This window comes from Tauraco erythrolophus, chromosome 2, assembly GCF_009769465.1.
Source record: "Tauraco erythrolophus isolate bTauEry1 chromosome 2, bTauEry1.pri, whole genome shotgun sequence".
NCBI lineage: Eukaryota > Metazoa > Chordata > Aves > Musophagiformes > Musophagidae > Tauraco > Tauraco erythrolophus.
In genome coordinates this window covers 92,267,604-92,293,239 of record NC_141466.1, presented here as the reverse complement: position 1 = coordinate 92,293,239, position 25,636 = coordinate 92,267,604, and the positions used below count along the sequence as shown (strand labels likewise).

The window sequence follows — 25,636 nt, the reverse complement described above, 5'->3', positions numbered from 1 at the left end:
TTTTCGAAGCACAATATGAAAGATGAGCTCTCCAAATTAATTCAAACAATGAAGCCTGGGAAGCAAGGATTAAATAGGATTGTTGAGAACAAGTCTTTTCGTAAAGCTAATTGAACATAAAACCTCTTGATCAAAGCAAAGAGTAAAACAGGAGCATCTGTATCTCTAGTCATGATTCTAAGGTGATTGCCAAGTAGTAAGGTTGTATTAAAAAAAAAAAAAATATTAGGACTTCGTTCCAATAAGATGCTGGTTTAATCCATTTCCTATCAAAAGATATGATTTCCAATAGTTTATTTTAGAAATCGTCTGTTCATTCCTCATCTTCTTTTTACTGTTTTGCCACTAGAACTACCTTTGAAGCAAACTACAGAAGGAAGTCAAGCCAGAGCTCAGCCGTATTTCACCCACCTACCCTTTCAGCCTGACATAATATAATCACAAAAGCCAGAGGCAGTAATTAGCAGCCCACTGGGACACAATGGTAATTCTTTCCGTAGGTGGTAGGCTGATCAACAGCTCCTTCCTTCTGGCAAGACATTTGGTAGTGACATAAACACTGGATCGGTTCCTGAAATCCAACATTCAATCTAACACTCCTCTGTTCCCTTTCAGAGGATCTTACCCTCTTGGGAGGTATTTCCAAACAGCCAAGGACAGAGGGCTTCTTTTTTTTCTAGTGCCAAAAATGACTCTAAATACCAAGGCAACCACTTCTAATTTCTGGGCTCTGTTGCTCATTATCAAAGGAATCATCTCTTCAGCCTCTTAGCATTTCTTACATGATTTCTGAGGCTTCTTCCAGATTTCAATGTTGTAATTTTTTTTTCCATCGAAGGGCAGTCCCACAGAGTGTCACACAGTGACGAATGGACAGTGCTTATTTTTCCCTGACAATTTACCTTTCCCAGTTTCTTCAGGACTGCCTCAGTGTGTTCCGGTCACAACCTGGCAACAGTCAGCTGGAGCTCACTTGGGTTGTCAAAGGTCACGGAAAATATACTGCTGTTCTTATAAATTCATGGGAGTCTGCTGTGTGCAGACTTCTTTCTTGTTCAGGGGATCCTTAATAAGGATACCTGCATCAATTTGGTCCGACAGTTTCGTATCTGGAGCCAACATAGGACTTGGACTGTGGCGTTCTCCTCGGAATCCGGCTTTCTGCTATTCTGAGGGGAGCAGAATCTTATTCCTTTCAGACCCAGCCATCGAGGAAGAAATTTAAATCTTCTGGCAGATATTTTAAGCAGAAACACTTTTTTGCCAAGGGAAGGGAATCTGCTTTTGTTGCCGTTTCAGGCTGTAGTGACTACATTTAAGTGTCCGGCTAGCAGTGTTCCCCCTTTCCACATGTCCAGCTTTCCTGGGACTGTTAAAACTAGTTATTACTGTTATGATTTCTTTTTTTCAGATGGTATCATTCCTATAGAAGTCACTATTTAGTCTCTGCTGAATGATAAACAGAAATAAGGAAAGTCTCTCTCTGAGTTAGCACTCCAAAATAAACATAGAGAAGATAGAGAAACAGCAGTAATTTAAAACATAAGACTAGATCAGACAAATCTTTTTCCAAAACACCTTTCCCTGCAGTGATTTTGAGGACACTAGTTCACAAATTTTTTTCTAAATATGTATTGAAATCAGTTGTTGCTTTATCTGATCTTGAATCTCTGGATTTTCTTCCACTCAGATTGCTTTAAGGTCTTGTGCGTTTCAGCTTGCCAAGGTGGTTTCTAATATCAGTAACATCTAAAGAAATAATCTTGATTTTTGGATGCCTTTTCTTGATCTGTTTGTCAGTCACTTTCTTCTACTCTGCAGGATGTTCGATCTTTTTAAATCCCATGAATTAGGTCATTTACTTGAAATATGATAGATTTTAATTCAGATCCTATTTCAGTCAGAAAAAAAAGTCACAACTTTAAACTAAAGAGTTTGCTGGACTGTCTAGGATTCAACGTTCTGGTTTCAAAAATCTCTCCTTTTGAAGGTCTTCGACTTTGGGAAAAAATAATATCTGCATCAGAGCAAGAATGACGTTTTATCCTGTGTCGTCAGTGTCAGACTGCTCCCTATGGAGTAAGGGGACCCCACAATTCTGTCAGTGCTTCAGGCAACTGGTGAGGTTCAGGTGAGTCCAGGATACAGACAGTTCACCATATCTATTTTCTAGATTCCTGCTCCAAGTCGAGTAGAAATAGGAGCTTGGATATTTGTCTTCCGAAGTGTCCATTGTAACTAGTAGGCTACGCATTTTAAAGTAAAAGGAAAAGAAAGTGGATGGAAATACCTTTATCTCATCAGTTCTGTGGATCTAAGTTAAATCCCTTTCTGACAAGGAATTAATTTTACCATTTACCTTTAAAGGCCCAAACTAGGACATCAACAATATATGTACTGATTATAACTTCAGCCTTTGCTCGTATGCTGTATATTTTGCTCCCTCTATTTCATTGTTTTCTCTCCTGCTAGACTCTCAGCAGTTTGGGGTGAGTTCTCTTTTTACTCTGTACAGTCTAAAAATCTGCAAAACAGTGTAGCTGTGATTCTGTAACTGCCAAGTTTATAAATAATAGCAACAGTAAAGTCTACAAATACTCTGAGTCACACCCACATGGAGGAAGAAAACAAGGTGGAAAAGGACTCTTTACACTTTATCAGTGAATTTGTAACTTCAAACACACACAATTTTATTGTCTCCCTGAAATTTTTTGCGATAGACCACCCTCAATGTAGAAAATTTCTTCCTTATATCTAACCTAAATCTACCCTCTTTGAGTTTAAAGCCATTACCCCTTGTCCTATCACTATATATCCTTGTAAAAAGTCCCTCTGCAGCTTTCCTGTAGGCCCCCTTTAAGTACTGGAAGGCTGCAATAAGATCACCCCAGAGCCTTCTCTTCTCCAGGCTGAACAACCCAACTCTCTCAGCCTGTCTTCATAGCAGAGGTGCTCCAGCCCTCGGATCATCTTCGTGGCCTTCCTCTGGACCCACTCCAGCAGCATCATGTTCTTCTTGTGCTGCGGACTCCGGAGTGGTTTTGTAAAGCAGACTTGTGCACAGTGGGTCCTGAAGGAAGATCATTGTTTTACTTTGTATGGGTCAAGAGTAGGTTAAAAACAAGTCTGGAAAAAACTTAATCTAGTAGTCCAGATTTTAATCTTGTAATCTGCCCCGTCATTAAATCTATAAACTAAACAATGTCCTTAACCTGTCTACTTGCTAGGAGCAACAGTATATTCTGTGATCCATTTCACTGCAAATACTTTTGTGGTGAAGTGGACACATATCTACACTGAACAAAAAAAAGACCTTAAAGGGAAAAGCAATTTTTTATGCCTATATGTATGTACATAGGTACATGTATAGAGCAGACAGGGACAATTTTGAAATACTGTACCTTTGTAGTGAGCCATCTGTTACACATGCAGTACATTTTGGTGATTTTTGTCTTTTGCTGCTCTTTGGTTTTTCATCTTTGATAAGTAATGGACAGCCCTGTTTCATATCTCCCTCCATAAAGTAGATAAAGAAATGCCCATTATACAAGTAACACTAAAAATATGAATTATTCTTTAGAATAGCTTAGTATGAAACTTACTACAAAGACTCATATTGTTGTTATTTCCCATGCTACATTGTGGAAGTGCATCTTTCACTCTACTCTTCTTATTTAAAGGAAGAAAAATGGCTTTCCTGTCATCTGCCTCTAAACTTTTAGACACTCTTTGCAAGCCAAATGTTATTTTTAATTTTATTTTTCAAAGATTGATTGATTGCTTGATTGATTTAAGACCCTCTGGCAAGGTCATCAGATTTCATGACTTCATTCTAATTTCTTTTTGACAGTGTAATTTTTTTAAGTTTGGGGTTTTGACTGAATGCATATGAAGCACTGTAGCTTAAGACAAAATCAGGCTCTTCAGAGCCTAAATGAGTTCCAGTCCTTAACTAATATCCTCTGAGGTCTATTAAAGCTAGAATCAGCTCATCTGGATAGGAAGGAAGTCTATAACTTTTGAGACTGTAAAACTGCAGACTGAATGCTTTGTATTGAAAAATGGTTATGGTAAGCAATGTGCCATATCAATTTCTTGCCAATAATTTAATAATATATTACAACAATGCAGTAACTGAAGCTGTAGTTATAAATTTTACATTTCTGAGCTTTATTTTTAGACATGAATAGGAACTTTTGTTGTGTAAAAGGCAGCAAACTTGAAAAGGCTGAATTTACTCTAGCCGTGTGAGTTATAGCAGAGGACTGTGTAATTTGTGGACCCATTGCATGATGTCTTGCTATTTTCCACAGGATTGCTCAGTCAATTGTATGAAAGACATTGATTACTGCAAACAGTGATTTGAATTGGGGAGCATGGTAAGACAGTGTATCACAACTCTGCCCAAGATTTACCTGACCAGAGTCATTAAGAAAAATGTGTTGCTGCATCATATTGCTTTAGAAAAGATAAGGCGTGTATCTTTGTCTTAATCAGTGCTGAGAAGTGTTGGATATAAATTAAAATTATCTACACAAGTAAATTTTACTCTCAAAATATTTCTGGTGTACAACTTTACATTACGTTTGCATCATTCCTATGCACAAAAAGAGTCCTTCTGAGCTTTGAAAGCTCAGATACGATTCCAGCTACTGCCTAATAATACAGTAGTTTGAATCTATGGACATTTGGTATTGGAAAGAAAGATGCTGTGAAGTTTTTACTAGTACATTTTATGTGGTCAGTGAAGGTGGAGGTCCACGCAAAATGAGCTGCTTCTCCCTTATCACAAACCCTCACCTGCAGAAGAAATTTTTTGAAGGAGGGGTTGAAATAGCATGCTTTTCAGAGGGGTGACACTCATCCATCTGACTGGAAAAAACATTTTAGGAAAACAGCATGTCTATTTTTGAAGTGATGAGTGAAATACTTTGTGGAGAGTAATTATCAGGAGACAGAGAGATTACTAGTACTGTGAACTATTTGGAAAATTGGAAATCCTATCTAGATTGTGTATCATCAAATTATGTTGTTCTACCAGGTCCCATAAACAGTTCTTACCTATGAGTCAAGAAGTCTAACTTCCAGTACATGTGTTGTGATCTAGGTTACATCTCCTTGCTTCGAATCACCTTGGCTGATCACTATTGATTGCTGGGGCTCATAAAAACTTGTAACAATGGCAGTCATCAGGAACCAGATGCATGATAGCTATTCAAACAGTAAATAAAGACCCTGAGAAATATTCAAGGGTGTTATAATAGTTTCCATGACATTATGACTGACTGAGTTTCAGCTGGGACACAGCTGGTTTTTCTTTCTAGTAGAGCAGCTAAGATAGTGCTGTGTTTTGGGTTTAGTATGGAATTTGTTATGAGAAAAATCTTGTTAGTGCACTGATGTTTATAGTTGCTGCTGAGACATCAAGGACTTTTCACCTTCCCATGTTTTACCAGCGTGCAGGAGGGCAACAGAATGGAGAGGACCATAGCTGGGACAAAGGGCCCACAACTCCTCTTATGATTTGAACTTAATTTAGGATTGAAGGGCTAAATTGGCCAATGGAATATTCCATGTCATGCAATGTCATGCCCAGTGTATACATGAGGGTTATACATGTAGAATCATTTCATTCTCTTTTGAGGGGACTCTCTCAGACTCTCGGAGTTCTGTCTCTCTCTCACTCTCTTTTTGGGCCTCTCATTCATCTGGGATTGTGGTGTTTAGACTTCTCCATTTCAGGATGGCTTGCAGGGACAGGACAGGTGTTGGTCACCGAGTGGTGAGCAATTACACTTTACGTCACTTGTTTGTATATTTTATTATCACTATATGTCTGTATTATTATTATTATTATTATTATTATTATTATTATTATTATTATTATTATTATTATTATTATTATTATTATTATTATTATTATTATTATTATTATTATTATTATATTGTTCTTATCTCAACCCACAAGGCGCCTGGCCTTTTCCTCTTTAATTCTCTTCCCCATTTCCCTGGGGTGGGGGAGGGTGAGTGAGCGGCTGTGTGGTGTTTAGTTGCCAGCTGGGTTGAACCACAACAATTACATTTTAGGGAATATCCTTTTTTCTCTCTGGGAAGTGGCCATTTTTCTGTTTTTTGTGACAGTGACTAAAATGTCTGTATTATTGAATCAGACTAATAAAGTACTATAAAGGTACTGGTAACAGTTTGTTGCCATAACTCATTTGCCTTATGGAGTGTTTCTAGCTGCTTCCCTTAAAGACTGGAAGAATCTCTACGGTTTAAACTGATGTTAGTTAGAGATAGTCAATAATAATCCTCCAAAGTAGATGTTCTTGAAATGACTAAAACACTGTACAACATCTTTTAAAGGTATTTGCATACCTCTCCTTTGATTATATGAAACTAATATTCAGCTAGGGGAACGATCAAATTTGTTGGCAAAATTCTAGAGGAAACTCCAGATACTGTGCTCCCTTAAGAGGTGCAGTTGTACAAAATTAATTCATTTTTTTTATTCCTGGCTTTAAAAAACTTGGAGACTGGTCAGTGTGGATTTGAGTATTGACACTGAATATTCAAGCAACATGCTAGTGAGTTAGGCAGTCGGTTTTTACCAGTTCTTTAGGAATTGCCACTTTCATTTTTAAGATCTGTCAAATATTTTAAGGTATAGAGTAGATTGATTGACTATGTATGATCTTAAACATGTTGCATGTGCTTTTCTAAACTCTAAACACTCTTTATTTTATACCCATTCAATCAGAAAAATGTATGCTGCAGTAAATATTGTTATTTTACATTGCAGTATACATTAAAAAAAATAATTACTATAGATATCATTTTATCATGTGATATATCATGCATTAAGATATTAAATTGTGTTGATATTAGTGTTCAAAATAAATATCTAATGTCATGTCAGTATATCTTCACTTAGAACCAATAATTCAATGGGCACAAATTCTTCAAATCACTGAAGCATAAATTGAACTTTGATACCCAAATAGGTTCCCCTCAACTTAGTGAAGCATTTAGCCATTCGCATAAATATTAACTTTAATGGATTTGTGCATGCGTTTAAATTTAAGTACATATTTCAATTCACTGATGAATGTGGATTGGATCATGCATTGTGAATACCTAAGTATTCTGAGGCTTCTGGATCTACATATCTCTTTTGAGCCACTAAATGTTCTCAGTGGCACTCTGTGTCTCTACAGGTTGCAGAATTAAGCAATAAAGCAGATTTGCCTTATAGCTGTCAGTTTGTTTGGTAAGATAGACCTGAAGATTGCCTTAACAAATGTATAGTGTCTGAGACAGTTTGGAATACCAGCTCCACAGTTGCTAGGGATTAGGCTGAACAGTATCCTTCCTCAGGTAACCTAATTACCCACAGGGGTTTTTTTGACTGGTGCTGGAAATTGCAATGGAATTACAAACGTGCCAAGAATTTTTGGGTGGTCTGGCATAAGGCCCTATTTCTCTGATCCTAAGCTGTAAATACTTTCCTTTGCTTTTCCTCCCTTCCTCCCATCCTTTGGCTTTTATGAGTTGATAAATAGCAAACTTCTATTTATTGCTTTTCCCATGGTCCAATCAATTTTTATTTCAGCTTGTAACGTATGCAACTTGGATGGGAATTTTGCAGTCAGCTCTGAGCTTCTGAAATTAGGATGTTTATAAAGGCAGTGCTGTCACAGACACGAAACTCAGTCCAGCTGCTCATGGCGTCAACCACAACTTTCATCGTCTTGACTGGGAGTGGGCACTGGGGTCTTGAGCCTGCAAAGTTCCAATCATCCCCAGGGGCTCAAGCTGTGTGTGGCACAAGGATTTTGTAAAACAGTATGGAGAAAGGGCAATGAAAACAACTAGGATAGCCCTAGTGTAATTATGACTCCTATTTCACCAAAAGGAGTAGTAGTATTTAAGGGACCTAGTTTAAAAATAAATAGGGGAAATGTTTTGGTCAGCAACCAGAATGACCAACACTTAACTGAGATGACTTCAGACTGAAGTAAATACATGTGCCTTTCATTTGAAGAGTGTCCAGGTCAAGGCAAGATGCTATGGTGAAGTTTATCTGTTTAGCACTGCGTGTTGTTTATATCTTGACAGATCTCTTTGGATATTGTCTTGCTTTCTTGCTAAGTAGCCTAGCATCCTGATATGCTGCTTTTGGGGAGAGGAAGTACTCTCTGTAATGTTACTTACTTAGGTTTCTATCACAAAGAGTCCATGTAAAACAGGAAAGCTTTAATAATAGTGCTTGATCTGTGAGCATTACTGGTCTTTGAAAAGTTCAGTTGGGCTGTGATGTTCAAGTCTAATGAAAGCTTTGAGCTTTTCTCTTACTACAGTATTTTTTAACATATACACTCTAAATATATATATACACTCTAAAGATTGTTCTGACAACATCCTTAAGCATTAAATCACCATAATCATCAGTTATATATAATGCTTACCAAATAGTTTCAGAGTGTGTCCATAATAACCCTATTTCTACAGTACCCAGCATTTTCTTGAATGAATTGGAAGTAATTGCAAAATCATTGCCAGTAAAATTCCTGGATGATGAAGACTGAGAGAATAATAAGCATTTATGAGGACAGGTAAATAATACAGAGTAACTGTAATTGCTTGGTAAATTAGACCTATTGAAATAAAATGCATGACCACTGCAAAGGTAGAACACATGTTCCACATCTGAAATGGAGATCTACAGCTATGATTTATGATTTATTTCCCCAAATCTCAGACAGCTACAGTGTAAATGTCGGCATCTGACCTAGTTACTCTAGACCTCCTTTATGGATAAAATGGAGAAAAATGGACACACTTTCTTTGTTATTCATCTGAAGTATTTTAGAAGCCTGCTTTAGGATAATACAAATTGCACTCTGAGAGCACCTCTTTTTCTCTGTCAAATAGAAGGGTAGCCCAAATGTCTACGTTTGATTAGACGAATCTCAGCATGGGTACCTGAACAGAAATGGAAAACTTTGTGTTCTCCTCTGGCAAGGGTGGCTAATGTGACCCTTGAATCTATAAGCAAGGGAGTCAGTAGGAAGAGAGATGTCAGTTTGCTTCATTGTAAAACATTTATGAGATTGGCCATGTAACATACAATATACAGACGCAGTGGTCTTTGAAAAGGCTGTTTAAAGATGTGTGTGTCTAAAAAAATCCACAGAAATTAATAGCCAAAGTGGGATTGACATGGATAAGAGTGGGGTATGAGTCTGACAGAAATGCAATTGCTATTTTTGGTGTGCAGAATTGTGAGCCTGACAGATATTGGCCTTGCAACTGGAGAGGTTGAGAACTGCTGGTCTATTTGCTCCTCTCTTACCTTATACTTTAAGACTTAATTAAATCTAAGATGTTACTGGGCTAAACTTATCTTAGACCCATTTAAATTATTAAACTGACTTCTTAAAATGGACTTGCTGATCTTCATTTTCTCTTTATTAAAAGCATCTTATTTTAATACATTTTCCCACAGTTGTTTTTGATGCCTCTTTTTATATTTCTGAGTAAATATTGTAATGTTGTGACTAAGTTGGATAATGTTAAGGGAAGATTATTCATAGTCCTGTGAGCAGGTGCTTGTATGCAGGGTCTGGGGAAACTTTCATCTTGATTTGAATGCCCAAGTAGAGCACTTAAACATAAATGGTGTAAATGACTGTTAAATTTTCCAATACCTATACAATTTAGAGTATTACTAGCCTGTGCAGTTCTTATGTACTTCCAGACACCAGAGTCAGTAATCCATGAAGAGCTGATATCGATTATGTGAGGTAATGCAGCCTGCCTTATACTGAGCAATGTACTGCACAGTCACAGTATGGCATCCAACTACAATGTGTCCGATTTTATTTTCAGAATTCAAAAATAAAAAGTACTGATTCAGTTTGTTCAGAAGTTGAATTCACCCCCTCCCAGTAGCCTCACAGGGAATACTGCATCATTTTTGTCTGCGAACAGAGTAGCTCTGGAATTGTCGTATGTCCTATCCACCCTCTTCAGAGCCATATGACAGAAAACACAAGGTCTTCTCTTCTGACAGCTCAGCTTCTGGTCAGGACAACCTTATGCAGGTTGGAAAGGATAGTTGAACTGGCATTTATGGAACTGGTGTTATTTTTAATGGAGTAGAGCAAGGGAGCTTTCGAAACTTCAGAAATCACATGTAAATCTTGAATCATGACAGGACTCTCTGCACTGATCATGTCATATACTTGTAGCTCTTAATGAAGTACCTCCGCAAGAGCGAAAGTGAGTGAAATCCTCAATTGAAGCTGTAGGCTTCTATAAACCACAGCCCTCACAGAAAGAGATGAGAGGTCTTTGATTCTGAGTTTAAACTTCATCCAGTATACAACTAGAAATCCAGCCCAGGTTCCAGTGTGAAGTCAATCTCTAGTACCACAGTTTGCTTCACAATAGCCTGTCCTTCCTAGTCAGAATATGTTTTTCTTCAGCTGTACAGTGGTCTATCACGAACTGCTGTCCCATCACAAAACTGTGGCTTCAAATTAGAGTGCAAATTATCTATGGAAATGAGAAAGACTGAAAATGTTTCATAAGAGATAACCTCAGAGATTTCGGGAAACCACTCAAGTGTGCTTTCGCTTGCACCTGTGCGTGCACCTGTGATTGCCTGGCAGGCCCTCATACTTTGTATGAGGACATGCATAGCTTTGTAGAGAGGACAGAAAACCCATGTCCTATTTCCGTCCTGTAGCCTAAGTATGAAAAGAGGACTAGCCCTTAATTAACCTTTTCAATGTTCAGGAGGTTTTCGGCAGTGCAGTGAATTACAGATGAGCAGTGTTGGAGTTGTGGGAGTGCATTTGGGCAGAGGCGACAATGACGCTGACTGGTTGGCATATGCTGTGGTATGAGTGATATCTTCTCTCAGAGGACATGCTGTCTATGTGGGAATCTTTTAACATTCAGGATTTTTAATGCTGGGGTAGCAAAGAACAGTGACTGCCAACATTGCACGTAAAAGCAGTGACGCTTGAAATGAATATGTGCGGAGCACTTTTAGGAAGTATAGGAAACAGAAGAGTAGTCAGAGAAAGAGAGATGGTGTAAAGCAGCAGGATGGGAAGATAAACACATATGTGTACTTTGAAGATTATACTTTCTAGGGAGAGTTCAGTTAAGGACAGGATGTGTTCAGGACACCAGAATAATTGAGAGGAGGAGAGAACTAATTCTTACAAACAGTGTGGGAGCAAAGGAATAGGAGGGAATGGAACAGGTGAACATTTTCAAATGTTTTTTTCTGTGGTGGCAGATGTCTGTAATTGTTTCAGGAGATGGTGCATTTATAATAAATCTTCCTATCACTGAAAGCCAGAACCACAGAACGTTTTACATTTGATCAATATGCAAACAGATTATAATCCTCATCAAATACACTCTGGTTTTCTTATTTCTCACTCTTTTGTTATAGCTTTATTATAAGTGGTTATAGCTTCATTTTTAGAAGTGTCACTAATGGAACCTAAACTGTGGAAGACTGTGTAATATTTAAAGCAAATATTGACATGAAGTGATGTATTGCGTGCCACAGACTATTTTTATGAGCATTTACAGGGTGCGCTGGGCAGAGCTGATCGTGTCCATTCTCACGTTTCTGAAACATAGATTGCAATGAGTTATCTACAAATTTAAAAGTATGGACAATAATTGGATACAAAAGCTGGAAGAATTCTGAAAGAAAAACAACAATTCATCTTGTTCTGATCTACAAGCTATAGAAATTATGATGCTAAGCAAATATTTTTAAAAATTCATCTTGTTTTTGAATCCTTTATACAGAGAAATTATTGTGAAATTTAGGGGAGGAAAAAATGGTTCTTTATGGCAGGAAAATTTTGCTTTGCAGAATATTTTGCATTTGTCCATTTTGAAGAGCCAAATAGGTTTCAAGGGTAGAATTTTGTCTGGTTGAATTCTGTAAGTGAGCCTTCGTGTTTTATGCACCCTAACTAAATTCAAGAAGATGTGAAAGTACACAGTGTGCTTCTTTAGAGAGGTGTCAGATGTAGAGAGTTTAGTTTATAGTTTATTTTACTAGAAGAACCAAATATAATGTGTTCCATCTAAAAGTTTAGAAACACAGGTCTATGCAGTCAGGGACAGGTAGTCCATGGACATTTCCGGAAAGCTTCAGTGTTAAGATGACAAATACCCAGGTCTGTTTTATCAAGAAAGCTGTAGCATCACCTGCCATAGTATTGGAGGAGTGGAGAGATGGAATGGAAATGTTGCTGTTGCATCTTAACTCACCTTTTGATGAAGACATTTCCCCCACACATGCTTGGAGTAAGTGGAAAGCAGGTGCTGGAACCATCTTCCCTCTGGTATAATTGCTCAAAGTCACAGGATCAATTTTATCTTTCCTTGTGCCTTAGATTGTGGGTTCAGCTAACACGTCCAGTGACACTTCTGCCTCCAATGGATTGTACCTGTGTTATTAAGAGTATTGAGAGATTGTGTTCTTGCCATGGAAAAGTGTGTGTTGCAACTGTCTTTTCTGCTCTCCCCATGTGCTTTCAACACTTCTATTCTCAGTTTTCTCCAGCACACCTCCATGTGTGAAAGCTGAATTGTAAAGCATGCCAGTTTCAGCCGTCATAAGGTTGTCATGCATTTTTGTGACTAGATTATCTAGTGTAGTTATTTTTTAGACCAAGACATAAATATTTTGTTGTTCTGAAGAGGAAACTCTTATGTTTGTTGTCAATGTTAGAAATAACGAAAATAGTTAGGCACAAGTCTCTAACTTCCTTTTTTTTTCCAAAAGCCTCTTGCTTTTCTACAGTGGAAAAAAGCCTGTCTTCCTTTATTGTTGGCAGCTCTGCACACCTGGAGGTTTGACTGGGAACATGTTCTGAAAGGAGATGCTTTAAATGGGTGTTACTCTGTGGAAAGCTAAATCTCCCATAACTGTTACTGCCATGCTCTTATTTTTAATTAAACAGTTTGGTGTAACTATTAATCACTTCAATTATTTCCATAATTCCAACTCCAAGGCAGCTTTGTATTTTTAGCTGGCTTAGTCATATCACATGGCCATGACTTTCAAGGCATTGTCCAAGGGAGAGAAATAACATACTTGGAAAAAGCTTATTAGGCTGGAAGGCAGAGGTGTTCTCAGTGACAAGTCCTCCTGGTTGTTTTGCAGCCCCTGCTTGGCTGCCTGTTTGGAAGCAGCCTCTATGCCTTGAACTAGAGTGTTTAGGAAAGGACAAGACTTCTTTGGTGTATGGAAATCTGATGAAGAACAGTAGAGGTGTAAAAGGCCCAGCTAGCCAAGTTTTTGCTTGTTCTTATGTAAGCCAATCTCCCAAATGCCTCATTGTGAGAACACAGAAAACATCTCATTGAAACCTGTGACTTAAATCCTTCCCAGAGCTGGGCATCCTGCCCAGCTCCCTCCATCCTAAAGTCTCCTACAAAAGGGATAAAGACCATGAATCCAGAGAGGACTGGGAGATTATTGGTCCAACAGACACTCCCTATTCTCCACCTGGATATGAAGCCAGTGATGACTTAACTCTATGCACTAGTGTAAAGGTTAGAGGAAACCCCAACCTTGCGCTACTTTGTGGTGTAAATGAAGTGCTAGAAGACAATGGAAAGCAACTCAAAATGCAGCACAAGAAAGATTAGTCCCATGTCAGTGAACGATTTAACCTGATTCATCCATTGTTCCCCTGTGTGCAAAGTGAGCCCTAGTGATGCATCAGTCATTGGCTGTAACTTGGTGTATAGGGTAGGTTTTTTTCTTTCACTAATAAATATGTCCCAATTCCCATGTTTCTGAGGTTTTGGTTATAAGGCTTACAGCATGTTACAAAAATACTGAGAATTATATTTAGAGCAGTGGTAAAAGATAGCTTAAAATAATTTATCTTTTTCAGGTTGCTCCCTAAACCTAAAATTTCACAGACATCATTATTATTATCTTACAGGCCAGATTTATCTTTTAGATTAATCAGTGAAAAGTGCTTGATCTACAAAGGTGTTTTAGAGATAGATTGTTAGAGGATAACAGGCTGAGTTCAGAAATTGATGTAGTCTCATAAAAACTGGTAGAGGTTACACTGAAGCTAACAGATTCAGTGAAAGTCTATCGCAAAGCTGTAAGAGGGCTAGGTATGTACATTAAATGTGATGATAAAATTTCTATGGTATGTGCTTGTTTGTCCTAACATTCACCTTATGCCTGCTGGTGGCAAATTCAGCTATGCACAAAATTATTTCCAGGTGAGCTTTTTGATCAGAGAACTGATTGTAGGGGAAGCATATGTGCAAAATGCAGTGGGGTCAGGCTGCCCTCCTTGTAGGGCCCTACAGAACGGTGGGGCAGCTGAGACCAATCTTGATTTAATCTTGATTTAATCATCCCAGGAATACACAGAGGTCTACTGTTTCAGGGAGCAGACAGAAAGACAAAACTGCAAATTAAATGTGAACGTGAGTGCTGATTCTCACTGTAAATATTTTCTGTTCTGAATTTATGGTAAGTAAGAAACAGTGGAATAAGAAAATTATGGTGTTCTAGACAGATAAAGATTACAGGCTTTTTAATAGAGGTACTCCTGTGATGCCTAGTGAGCATCTGTTGGTAACAAAGTGCTTGGTTAGATTCTTGCACACCTTGCTTGTTCATCTTCTCATTCCAGGCCTCCACCCCTGCTGGAGGCTGATTTTTTTTAAATCTGTTTTTAAAATATCCCTGAAAGAATTTGCACTTAGAAAACTCTTCTGCTAGTAGCAGAACCTTTTGTAAGGAAAGAGGTCATGAACTACAGTGTCTTAAAGGCCAGATTTCTGAAGGTATTTAAGTGCTTATAGTGGAAGTTGAATATCTAGATGCTTTTGGAAATACCTCAAGATGCCTAGCTGTGTTTGAAGATGCTTTAATAAATTTATTCCAAGAGGTTTGTCTAAGGTGCAGTTAGTCACTGCTACAGTTGAAAAGGGAAACTTTCTCTTACTGCTATAGCCGTTAATCATTTTTGCCCTCTTTATGACAAAGTGATGGGGAAATATAACTGTTTATAGAATGTGATGGAATAGGAAAGAAATAGCAATGTTTTATAAAAGAAAATTGAAGTTCAGCTTCTTTTGAGTAGTAGACTTCTGTAAGCTCAGGCTTGTAGCTGTACTACCACTGTTTGTAAAGTCTCTATAATCACCACATGGTTAATGAAATTGCTTGCTAAACCCTTTTTACAGTGTGGTTGAGGATCTGTGAAGTATTAGTTAACAGGTCTTTGAGAGAATTTGGTCTGTTCAATGCATTTTGGTAGTAAAAATCACATGCTATTATTTCTCTTTTCTGGTTGATCATAGTTCTTGTTGCAAACCTAGTATTTGGTTTGAGTATTTGATGTTTCCAAGTTTTCATTCGTTTTTCTTGATATCATCTCATTTACTTACAGACACAGAGTAAGTATGAATGCCAGGTGAAATTATTTTTTGTGTGTTTACAAAAAACAATGATACAGTCTCCAGAAGTAGGTTTTGTTAGTATAATCTTTTTACCCTGTTTTTCATCATTACTGCATATTCTCAGTCTACTGTTTTTCTCATCAATTGTTTTTGTTTCCATTAACCAGGATGCTGAGAAGCTGGCTGGTGAAGAGCATGCCTGGAAAGAAGTCAAAGATGCTGTAAATGAAGTGAAATACCCAAAATCAAAAGCAGGTATCCTTTCAGTGACAGGCTACTGTCTGTCATGAAAACAATCCATAGTGCCCCTTAGTAAGCAGTTCATCTTTTGAGATTTATTTCCTAAAAGTTTACATTCTTATGTTGTTTTAAAATGTATTTTTAATTCATTTCATGTTTATACCATGTAATATTCTTAATTGCATTAATAATAATAGGGTATCTGATTACTTGGACTGGAACTGCTTCATGGCAAGGATAGTAGGTACCTGGGATGTAAAGGGATATTTTAGCTCAGGTTTAGACTTCTGCCATCACAGCCCACCATTTCATATAAATCCACTTCTAAATGAGATAAAGCTTAATCTGAAACGTTATTGAATTCTTTGTCCCATTGCTCCCATTGTGAACATTTCCAGGTTCTCATTCTTTGCACAGCAATGACAATAACAAGGACGTAATCGCAGTCAGGTTCATTGCAAACATTATAGAATCGTTATAATAAGTTGGTTTTATTATTATAATTATATATAATAATAATTGATAATTAAGCAAATTGAATGAGATTGTCTTGCACTAATAAACAGAACTGGAGCCTAATGTACATAATGTAGATATTTATTCCAATTAAAAAAAACTAGTGAACAGCAACAACTGAGAGAAGATGAGCAGTAAAGAGGTAGATACTTTGACTAGAGGGCTATGAGTATATTGATCTCTCTCTCATCTTAGTCTATTCAGTGGAATTTCACTGACGCTGAATTTGGCCTATTTAGCAAGATACTTTATCGCTTCCAGAAACACGGGCTGTCTCTGGAGCTAGGAAGAATTCAATCTCTCAGTAGTTCTTTTCAGCAGCAAAAAGAAGAAGTTTGCATAGCGATATTTCAGACTGGAAACAAGTGATCGCAATTTTTATTTTAACAAAAAAAGCCAACAACTGAGTTTATTTCTATCTAATCCAGAGAGATTAATTTTTAGCAAAAGGGAAACACGCATCTCATGTAACTTTAATCTTCATCTAGTTTCTGGTCTGTCTTAAGTTCCTCTGTAGTCACTGGATAGAGACAGACAATACTGAAACAGAACTTCAATCATTCGGGTCCCATGTTTTAACCTGGAAGTTAAATCATAGATATGCAACATGCAGTTGCAATCGTTTTTATACTGAAAGTATGGAGCCAGAATACTGGTCCTATTTAATGTTCTTATACTTAATTGCAGGAGAAATTGCAACTGCTGAATTTTGCTAGGATCTTTAATTAAGATTACTCATTTAACTGATACTTAAAAATGAATCAAACACATTGTAGTAAAAGGAATCAGGACTGGTTGAGAAAATCTATCCTCATTGTCTGTTCAGCTTCTGTTCTCAGACACAGGCTGTTTGAAATCTGTCATCTTTCCTTCCATTGCACCACAATACCGGTGCTAATTGGCATCCAGTGTCGAGTGCAGTACCTGAAGAGAGGGCTTGACATTTGTCCGCTTGCCAAAAATGAACAGAAAACCTTCCTTGCTGACTGAGGCACATAGTCGTTATCCTCTGCAAATGTAATTTTTTAAGCATATTAAACGAACAGTTCCTACAGTTGAGAAAGCTGGTGACTTCCAAAATCTGAGCTACTCATTATAACTGATACAGTGTTGTAATGCTAGATCTGCAGTTAGAGAACTTGAAGTGATCTGTGTGAGTGAACTGTCTCAGAACCAAATTACAGATTGCAGTTTAAGCATACAAACGGAGATGATAAAGCCCAGTTGTCGTGGTTTAGGCCGATCCAGCAGCTAAACTCCTCACAGCCGCTCACTAACCCTCCCCCACCCCCTGGGGATGAGGAAGGGAATTAAAGAAGAAAAAGAAGAGAGACCCGTGGGTTGAGATAAGAACAATTTATTACTACTGCTACTATGTACAATGATAAATATGCACAAATGAGTGATGCGGTGTAATTGCTCACCACCCCTTGACTGAGGCCCGTCTTGTCCCAAACTAATGATCCCAAAACAGATAAGTCTGGATATCGCAATCCTGGAGGAGCAGGAGGCCCGAAAATAGAGAGCGACACAGAGAGAGCACTCTGAGAGTCTGAGAGCGAGAGTCCTGGAACAGCAAAGGCCCTTCTTTCCGGCTGTCCCTCACTTTTATGCTGGGCATGATGCTGGATGATATGGAATACTAATTGGCCAGTTTGGCCCTCAATCTTAAGTTCAAGTACAAATCATAAGGAGAGTCGTGGACCCCTTGTCCCGGCTATGCTCCCCCATTATCCCGTTGTGCTCCTGCACACTGGCAAGAACCCGGCAGCTGAAAAGTCCTTGAGACCTCAGTGCCAACTACAAGCATCAGTGCACTGTCAGCATTCTTCTCAGAGCGAGCCTCTGAGTAAAACCAAAACACGGAGCTCTTCTAGCTGCTAAAAAGAGGAGCTAACACTGTCCCAGCTGAAACCAGGACACCAGTGCAAGGGGATTATTGTGGAGGATTCCTTTGCATCTCAGGCCATGCAACAGTATCAGAGCTGCTTGAGGGCTGCTTCTCCAGTCTTGGGCAGATATAGGAAAGCCAGCTTCTCTTTTGTCTTGTTGCAGCTAATAGTGGGTTTTCTAGTTTGCAAGTTATATACCTGAAGGTTTGGTCCCAACAGGTTTTGCAATATAGCACATCTGCTGTTAGATGCTAGTGAGTGAACAAAGCAGTATAATGAGAAGTAAAAGCAGACAAATTAATACTATGCATCAGCTAAAATGGTAATCTTTCAAGAATGTCAGTGCTTTCCACAAAAATTGTATCAAGTGGAAATAATATCCCTCATTCTTCTGTTTGTCTGTCCTTAATCAGTTGTAAAGAATACATGGATGTTTGCCAGAGATATAAAGGTTAAGGTGCAATTTTATAGTAACACATTCCTTCCCTTATAAGGTTCTTTCAATCCAAGGGCATGAGAGCAATTCACAAATAATTAGTTTAGCCCTGTAACAACCGTGCTATAAACCCTGGCCCAGCCACATAGTGGTCACATTCTTAAATTTAAGTATGTAAATATTCCCAGGTTCAGGAAGGACTAATTACTTCATCATAGGCTTATTGTTGTACACTTAAATCCATTGCTGGATTGGGATGAATAGTATTTTCAGCAATGTCATGAACATAACTGCTGAACTTTATTGAGTTGATTGTATGGAAAAGACTGTGATACAAACAATATTATTGCTTCTCTTAGTATAAGTCTAATTATTTTTTTAATTATTTTATTTATTCTTACTGGTGTGTATGGTGTCTTTTTGGTGTTTAGACTGCTTGCATCTGGGAGTCCCATAAAGTCCCAGATGACACGACTCATTTAAAATCGGAGAGTATTGATGTTCATTTTAGGTGTGGTCAGAGAGGGAAGAATCTGATCCACAGAGAAGTTAAATCGGTGTAGAATGTAACGAAAATAAGTGATTTGTAGTAAGGAATATCCAGCTAAAGTGAATGCAAACCCAGCTTATTTCTGCTCTCTTACAAACACACAAAATGTCTTCTTGTAGCATTGGAGGTAAAAACCTCTTTACAGCCAAGATCCTTAATCCTGAACTACACTCAGACATCAGAACTGTGAAATTTTTCTTTCTCATGCATGAAACATGCAGCTGTACATGAAAAAAAATGCTCTTTACAACTGTTTCAAGGAGAAACAAAATCAATTAATTGCAAGAAAAGGTTCTAATTTCATGAGAATTCTAAACCAAATCTTGGGCAGCTTAAAAGTATGTGTCATTATTTTAATATAGAAAAAATTAAATTTCTTTTTTTAGCTGCTGAGACGTTTTGTTAAGAAATATTTCCATGGGTTCTTGCCCTTGGGTGTAATATTTGGAGGAGTATCTTAAATAAATAATAATGTTTCAGCAGCTTAATAAAAAGTATTTGAATTTTAGTTTGTTATGTATTAAAATATCCTTTCATCTTGTCATCTTTGTTTTACCCTTTATTGCTGTAATATTCCTTCTTTAGAAATTGTTTTGCTAAATGTAAATAAAGTGTAGTTACCTAAGCTACCAGTTCTGAGTTCAAGTATGTTTTCAAGAATTGAAGCAGAGTCTGGAATGATGGCAGCATTTTTATCTTAATGCTCTTACTCCTTGCTAACAACATTTAAAACTTGTATTTTTGTTTGATTAAAGATATTTCTTTAACAAAGTCTAATAACAGAGTGGGAACAGGTTCTGACAAGATGCCAGAATTTCTTGAGCAGCAATATGGGTCATCTTCCAGACACAAATATCTATCAGCTGAAGATGCTTGACTGTGCCATGGATGCCTGTATTAACCTTGAATCCTGGGAAGAAGCTTTGTATTATGGCAGCAGGACTCTGGGACCATACAGGTAAGAGACATAATTGGTTCAACTGTTTCCAGAGATGCGGGGAGAGAGGGCTATCTCATTAAAGGCAAAGACCGTGTTTCATCTAGATGTTTCTTACTCTTTTTATTTCTTGCTGTGCATCTTGCCTCGCTTTCCAGGTTAATGGATGAGGCAGAACTCCCATTTTGCTTCCAGTCAGACTGAGAGCATATAAAATGATAATAGGAGCTATAATAGTAACTGATTATTAGCTGCTCACTGTTTCATGTGTTTGGATGCTGTCCCATCCCTGAACAAAAGCTGACTTTCTAGTTCAGACTCCATTGCCATGAGAGTATCAGTGGTTTATGCTGAGCTAGGTTAAGATTGAGGGACAGGTAGCTGGCTGAAATAATGTCTACAGATGAATATAATATGATGAATTAATACAATATAGATGAATGAAATAAAGTCTATAGATAGAGGTTATAGAAAGAATAAAAAAAAATCATGCAAAATCCAGTTTCAACTGGAAATGAAAAAGCTCCTGGTCCTTATTTTGGGAGGGGGCCAAGGTGGTGAAGCACTTGTTCTTCTCTCTTAGTCAGTACTTGCTCCTGTGCTATGTGCTGGGAGAGTTTCTGAGTCTAAGGACCTTTTATCGATAAGGAAAGATGCTCTAGGAGATCTTGCTCCATGTGGTAGGTCTTGAAATTGATTGAAACCTGGAGCTGTAATGCAACTTTGGTCATCTAGTGGAGAAAGGGCAGGTGCTGTCTGCTTTGGTCTCTGTTCTAAAAGCTCTAAGATTCACATCTTTAGGTTCTGGATATTCGTGGTGTTTGTAACTAAATGTAAACCTGTACTGAATGTCCAGATATAATGTCCACACATGAATATTCATTCTCGGTAACTTTTTTAGAGCATCCATTTCGTCTCTGTTGGTTATTGTACACCATGTGATGTTCCAGTACATAGTGTGATGTTGAGAAGTGTGAGGGGCATGCTAGTGCTGGACAATATGTGCTGCTGTGAATATGAACATCTCAGATTTTACATGTCTTCCCTGATCAAACCAGGATGCCATCAGCATTCAGCATTTTGCCTGAGGAAATTTCATCTGGTAGGCTGTTTCTGAATAAAACTCTGGGCTTTGCTTGAGAAACAACAGTATTTGGGAGCTTTCACTATAAAGTAACTAGCAGGAAATCTGCATAGGCTGTGCTAGAGCTGTAGAGAAGCTTGATGTTCGTAATGACTATTACTTCTCATAGAGGAGGACATGAGTGCCTACAAATTCTCACGTTTCCTCAGGGTGAAATTCGCATTGTGCATGTCCCACTTAACCTTTCAAATGGGGCTTATGTAGTACTGCAGCAGTACATGCTTTCTGCCAGCCTTCTACCGTGTGGCACGCTCCAGATGAACAGAGTAGTATGCCTCTTTAGATGTTCCCTTATTGAATTAAAAAAAAAAAAACTCACTTGTTTTTTATTTTATAACTTGTTAACTCAGTTCTTCACAACTGAAAACAGGATTTTTCTATAGACATTTCCAAGAGTAGAGATTACAGTGAGACCATGTGCAATTTTACCAGATAATTTAATAAAGTTTTCTCGGTTTTGGTTACTGAAGTGTACTGTAGTTTTCACGCTGTTTAATGCAGGAGTTTAGAGATGAAGGAAAAGCTTCAACTGTGCATTCAATTAGTATCTCTTAAGGGATGCTATTTCCATGAGATAATTGACCTTTTTGCACCTTGCACCTTGAAGAGATTGTCCTTGCTCTTTCCTCATCCAAAAGCATTATTTAAGAGATATTTTCAGTTGTTTTTTTCTTTTTACCTTCAAGTCATCACTACAAGCTTTGACACACCTGAAACAAAATCCTCAGTTTCTCATTACAGTGAATTGTGCCCTAAGCGGCAGGAGAGCAAATCCTAGGAAATCTTTTGGGATGCATTGAATTTCTCCTGTTGAATCAATCTACTGCTTGGCTGCTCCTGCAGTTCCATTATAGCTATCTACTTTCTTTTCCTCAGCTCTGGAAAAAGTATTCATGCAGCTCTCCACAGGGAATCACCTTAGAATTCGAGCAGTCCATATAAATAGGAAATCATTGTTACAACTTTAAAAGCTCTGGAGATTTGGTCAAAACCAATTTTAATTTCAGGTAATGTGTTTATTGTGTATTTTCCATTTCTTTAGCAGCAGGATTAATTTTCAGTGCTGTGTGACGCAGTACATCGTAATGTCTGTTTTCATTATGATGGTTGCTGGCTTTTTCAGAATCATCCACTTCATGTAACTGGCAGAGACAGATGGTTAAACTACATAAAACTGATTTGTCATATGTAATACTGACCTCTATGTTTTAGATAGTGACAATAACCTATGAGGAACATTGTTTAGGACCTCTCAAATATTTTTAGAACTTCCAAAATAAGGGGAGATGGCAGCTGTCAAAATGAAAAGCTGCCTTCTCTTTTTGTGCTGAACCACAACTGTCTATTATTTGCTAAAATCTACAACATGTACTTTCACTGAATAGCCTAAGCCGAATGTATTATGCAGCTTTTCTTGTAAATGTCACAGTAATTGTCTGTCCAAAAGCCTTAACAAAAGTTAAGACATTTGCCTAAGTGAAAGCTGCCCCACATCATAGTCAGCACTCAGCAGATTGCAAAAATAAACTTCCTTTCAAAAATCCTCATGAGCCTTAACCACAGAATAACAGAACATCAGCAAGAGGTGTTACATGGGTTTGTCATGTCTCAGTTAGCACATTCACACTCTGGGCATACTGCTGCTTGTGAAGGATTGTGTTCAGAGACACTGAGTAAGGCAGACTTCCCTTAGGTTACCTCTGAGGAAGGACCCCAGTGTTTAGCCCTTAAATTGCAGAGAAGGCACTTATGTTCCAGGGATTAGGTTGGGGTTTGATTGGGTTTTTTTCCCTTGTCTCAAATATTCAGTGCTTACATTGCAGCCAAACAGTGGAAGTATGCATCTGTTATAAAACTCTGCTGGATGTCCTCAGCTGTTGCCACGAGAGTACTGTGGGGAAAAGAATTAGCTAAGTGACACCATGGACATACTGGATTTCGGAAGCATAAGGGACTGGGTAAAGCCGTGTTACCTCTCTGGGCTCCTGTGCCATCAGGTCTGGTGAGATTCTGATACAGAGAGGATAAACATGTTGTCTGTTTCTTTTCTGCGCTGCTCATAATCTCCTGCTGAAGTTAAAGCTAATGTATGACTCCCACTGCTTTTCAGATGGGCTCTTTTAATTAACAACCCTTCATCTTCAGTGCTGCAACATTAGGAGTTACTGGAGGGCTCCAACATTAAGAAGAGAAAATTCCTTCTTTTCATCCCATACCAAAGCGTCGTGTAGAAGTGCTGTTCTGTCTCTTCCCCCGGCAGCCTTGCGCGTCCTTCCCCTCTGTCCGCCGAGTCACCACTGACACAGGGCTTGTGCTGATGTAGCTGTTCTGCTCTGGAGTGGGAGGGAGCTGGGTAGGTGCGAGCATCATGCATTTGTGTTAGATGTGCATCATTTATTTGTCTGTTCTTCTCACTCCTCCTACTCTGTATCCCTTCCAGTGGCATTTTGCAGTATCCCATTACTTCACCTTTCCTCGGTGATTGAGGTCTTTTAGGGAGCAGGGAAAACAATCCCAGTCGACACAATTTCAGATTGTTTTGCAAAAGGCTGGTTTTAAGAACAGTGTCTGGCATGTACTTCTTGTTGAGTATTTTGCACTTCAAAAAAATACTACACGTAAGGTAGATTACAACAAAGCTCAGTATGTTTTCTGAGAGCATGGTTGAATTTTCATTGTGTGAACAAAATGTCAGCCAGGAATTTTTTCGTTTAGAATTCCAATTCACTAGATATGATGGACTGTAGCTTCTAAGTATGTGAACTTCAATCAAAAGGCAGATTAAAAATTGATGGTTGCTATAGTATCTTTTCCATGAGTCATGATCTTGTAAAAAAGCCAAAAATAGCTGTAGAACCTAATCTTCTTGGAAGAGACCCTGAACCTATTTTCTTCAAAAAGGCTTTTCAATAAAGAGTCTGATTTTCTTTTGGTGTGATTTCTCCCCTCTTTTCAAAGGTGTTTTACAAAAAAAATCTCTGCTCTTACAGATACATGTTTTGTAATACGCATACGAGATATGCAATGACTGGACATAAATTAAAATTTTTCGTCTTTAACTGCGACCAAATATATATGGTTCTTTACTATGTTCAGCAGAGTCCTGAGTATTGGCTAGTTCTGAGGCACCTTACTTGAATTTACATTTTCAATGGAAGTTAGGGTACCTAGAAGGCTGAGAGAAAACTGAACTGCAGTGATCGAGGGGACCACTGGGGGATGCTGGTGCTTAAGGGTTAAAGTCTGGATTCGGCGCCAGTCGGCACCCTGGTTGTGGGAGGTCCCCTGGGGACTTGTGCTGGCTGACAGATTTCTGAACCTACAGATAGTAGTAATTCAGAGACCAAAGTTCAGTGTCTTAATCATAAAACATCAGTAGTAAACATAAGTCTTACCTCAGGGATCACTGGAGAGGGAGACAAAAATGTGAAGGTGGAGAAAGCAATTCAAAGAAAGAATGAAACAAAGAACAGAAAGAATAAAATCTACCTTGCTTCCTTTTCTGGGGTTTTAGAAAATGGCCAAGAGCCTTTTTCTCTAATGCCTAGAGCAAAACGCGTGGAAAAAAAGGGAAACAAAAATCTTACCAAAAAGCTGTAAGACATTAAAAAAAAACCCCACAGCTCATGAGAAAGTCTGAAATCCTTTCTTTCCACTGTCTAAAAAAAAAAAAAAAGTGCGAATTATGATTTGGGAATTGATATTTGGTTCATGAGTGTTTCCACTGGTTTGCCACCTAGAGATGGTAAGGTGATAGTCCAAGTAGACTGGTCAGAAGTTTGTGAACGGAAGAACAAAGTACGTTTGCTAAAAGAGTAGGTTGTGTCTGTGCAAATGTGCAAGGCTGGGGCATCACAGCTCATTGGAACTTCAGGGGGCTGTTGCTATAAACCGCGTGAAGAGCACCGAGCAGCCTTGGTGCAACTTCAACATAAGGAAAGCAGAGGGATGAGAGCTTGATAGTGACAAACTGCTAAAGCAGATAGAAAGAGTGGACAGCACCAAGATCACCTCTCCATTTTCCCTTCCTCCCAGGTTATTGATAGCAGATCACTGTTCACTTCTTGTGTTTAGCAAGTTACATGAAATTAGCTGAAGCAGTTATATATCCTCGTGAGAGATCTTTAATGTTATAAGTTATATTTGTGGTCTAACAAAAATATTCTTCGTTTGAACATCAGTGTCTCCTAGTGTAAGTCAGACCTCCTCATTCACTGTACTCTGTATATTGTCATGTTATGCAGCTTTTCAAAAAATTAGGATGTACATGAACATTTATATCATTGCATGATCGTTTTCTTTGTTCCTCACTTTATCTCACTATTCTTTATGTGAGATAACACAAGACTCAGTAAAATTTTTTGTTGCATATTGGTTATTTTATTAAAAAATGTGAAGGTGGTTTGTGTTCTGGAGAAGTTTGGATATCTTT

At 38.2% G+C, this 25,636-nt stretch overlaps 1 protein-coding gene across 1 annotated transcript in view; it reads left to right on the top strand.

Annotated features, from left to right (window-relative positions):
* The window catches only part of SMYD3 (SET and MYND domain containing 3), a 439,291-nt gene that overhangs the window by 369,310 nt on the left and 44,345 nt on the right, over positions 1-25,636 (top strand). The window contains exons 9-10 of the mRNA XM_086627978.1: positions 15,657-15,744; positions 19,907-20,081. Of these exons, the coding sequence (XP_086484104.1) occupies positions 15,657-15,744; positions 19,907-20,081 (263 nt within the window). The remainder of the gene's footprint in view (positions 1-15,656; positions 15,745-19,906; positions 20,082-25,636) is intronic.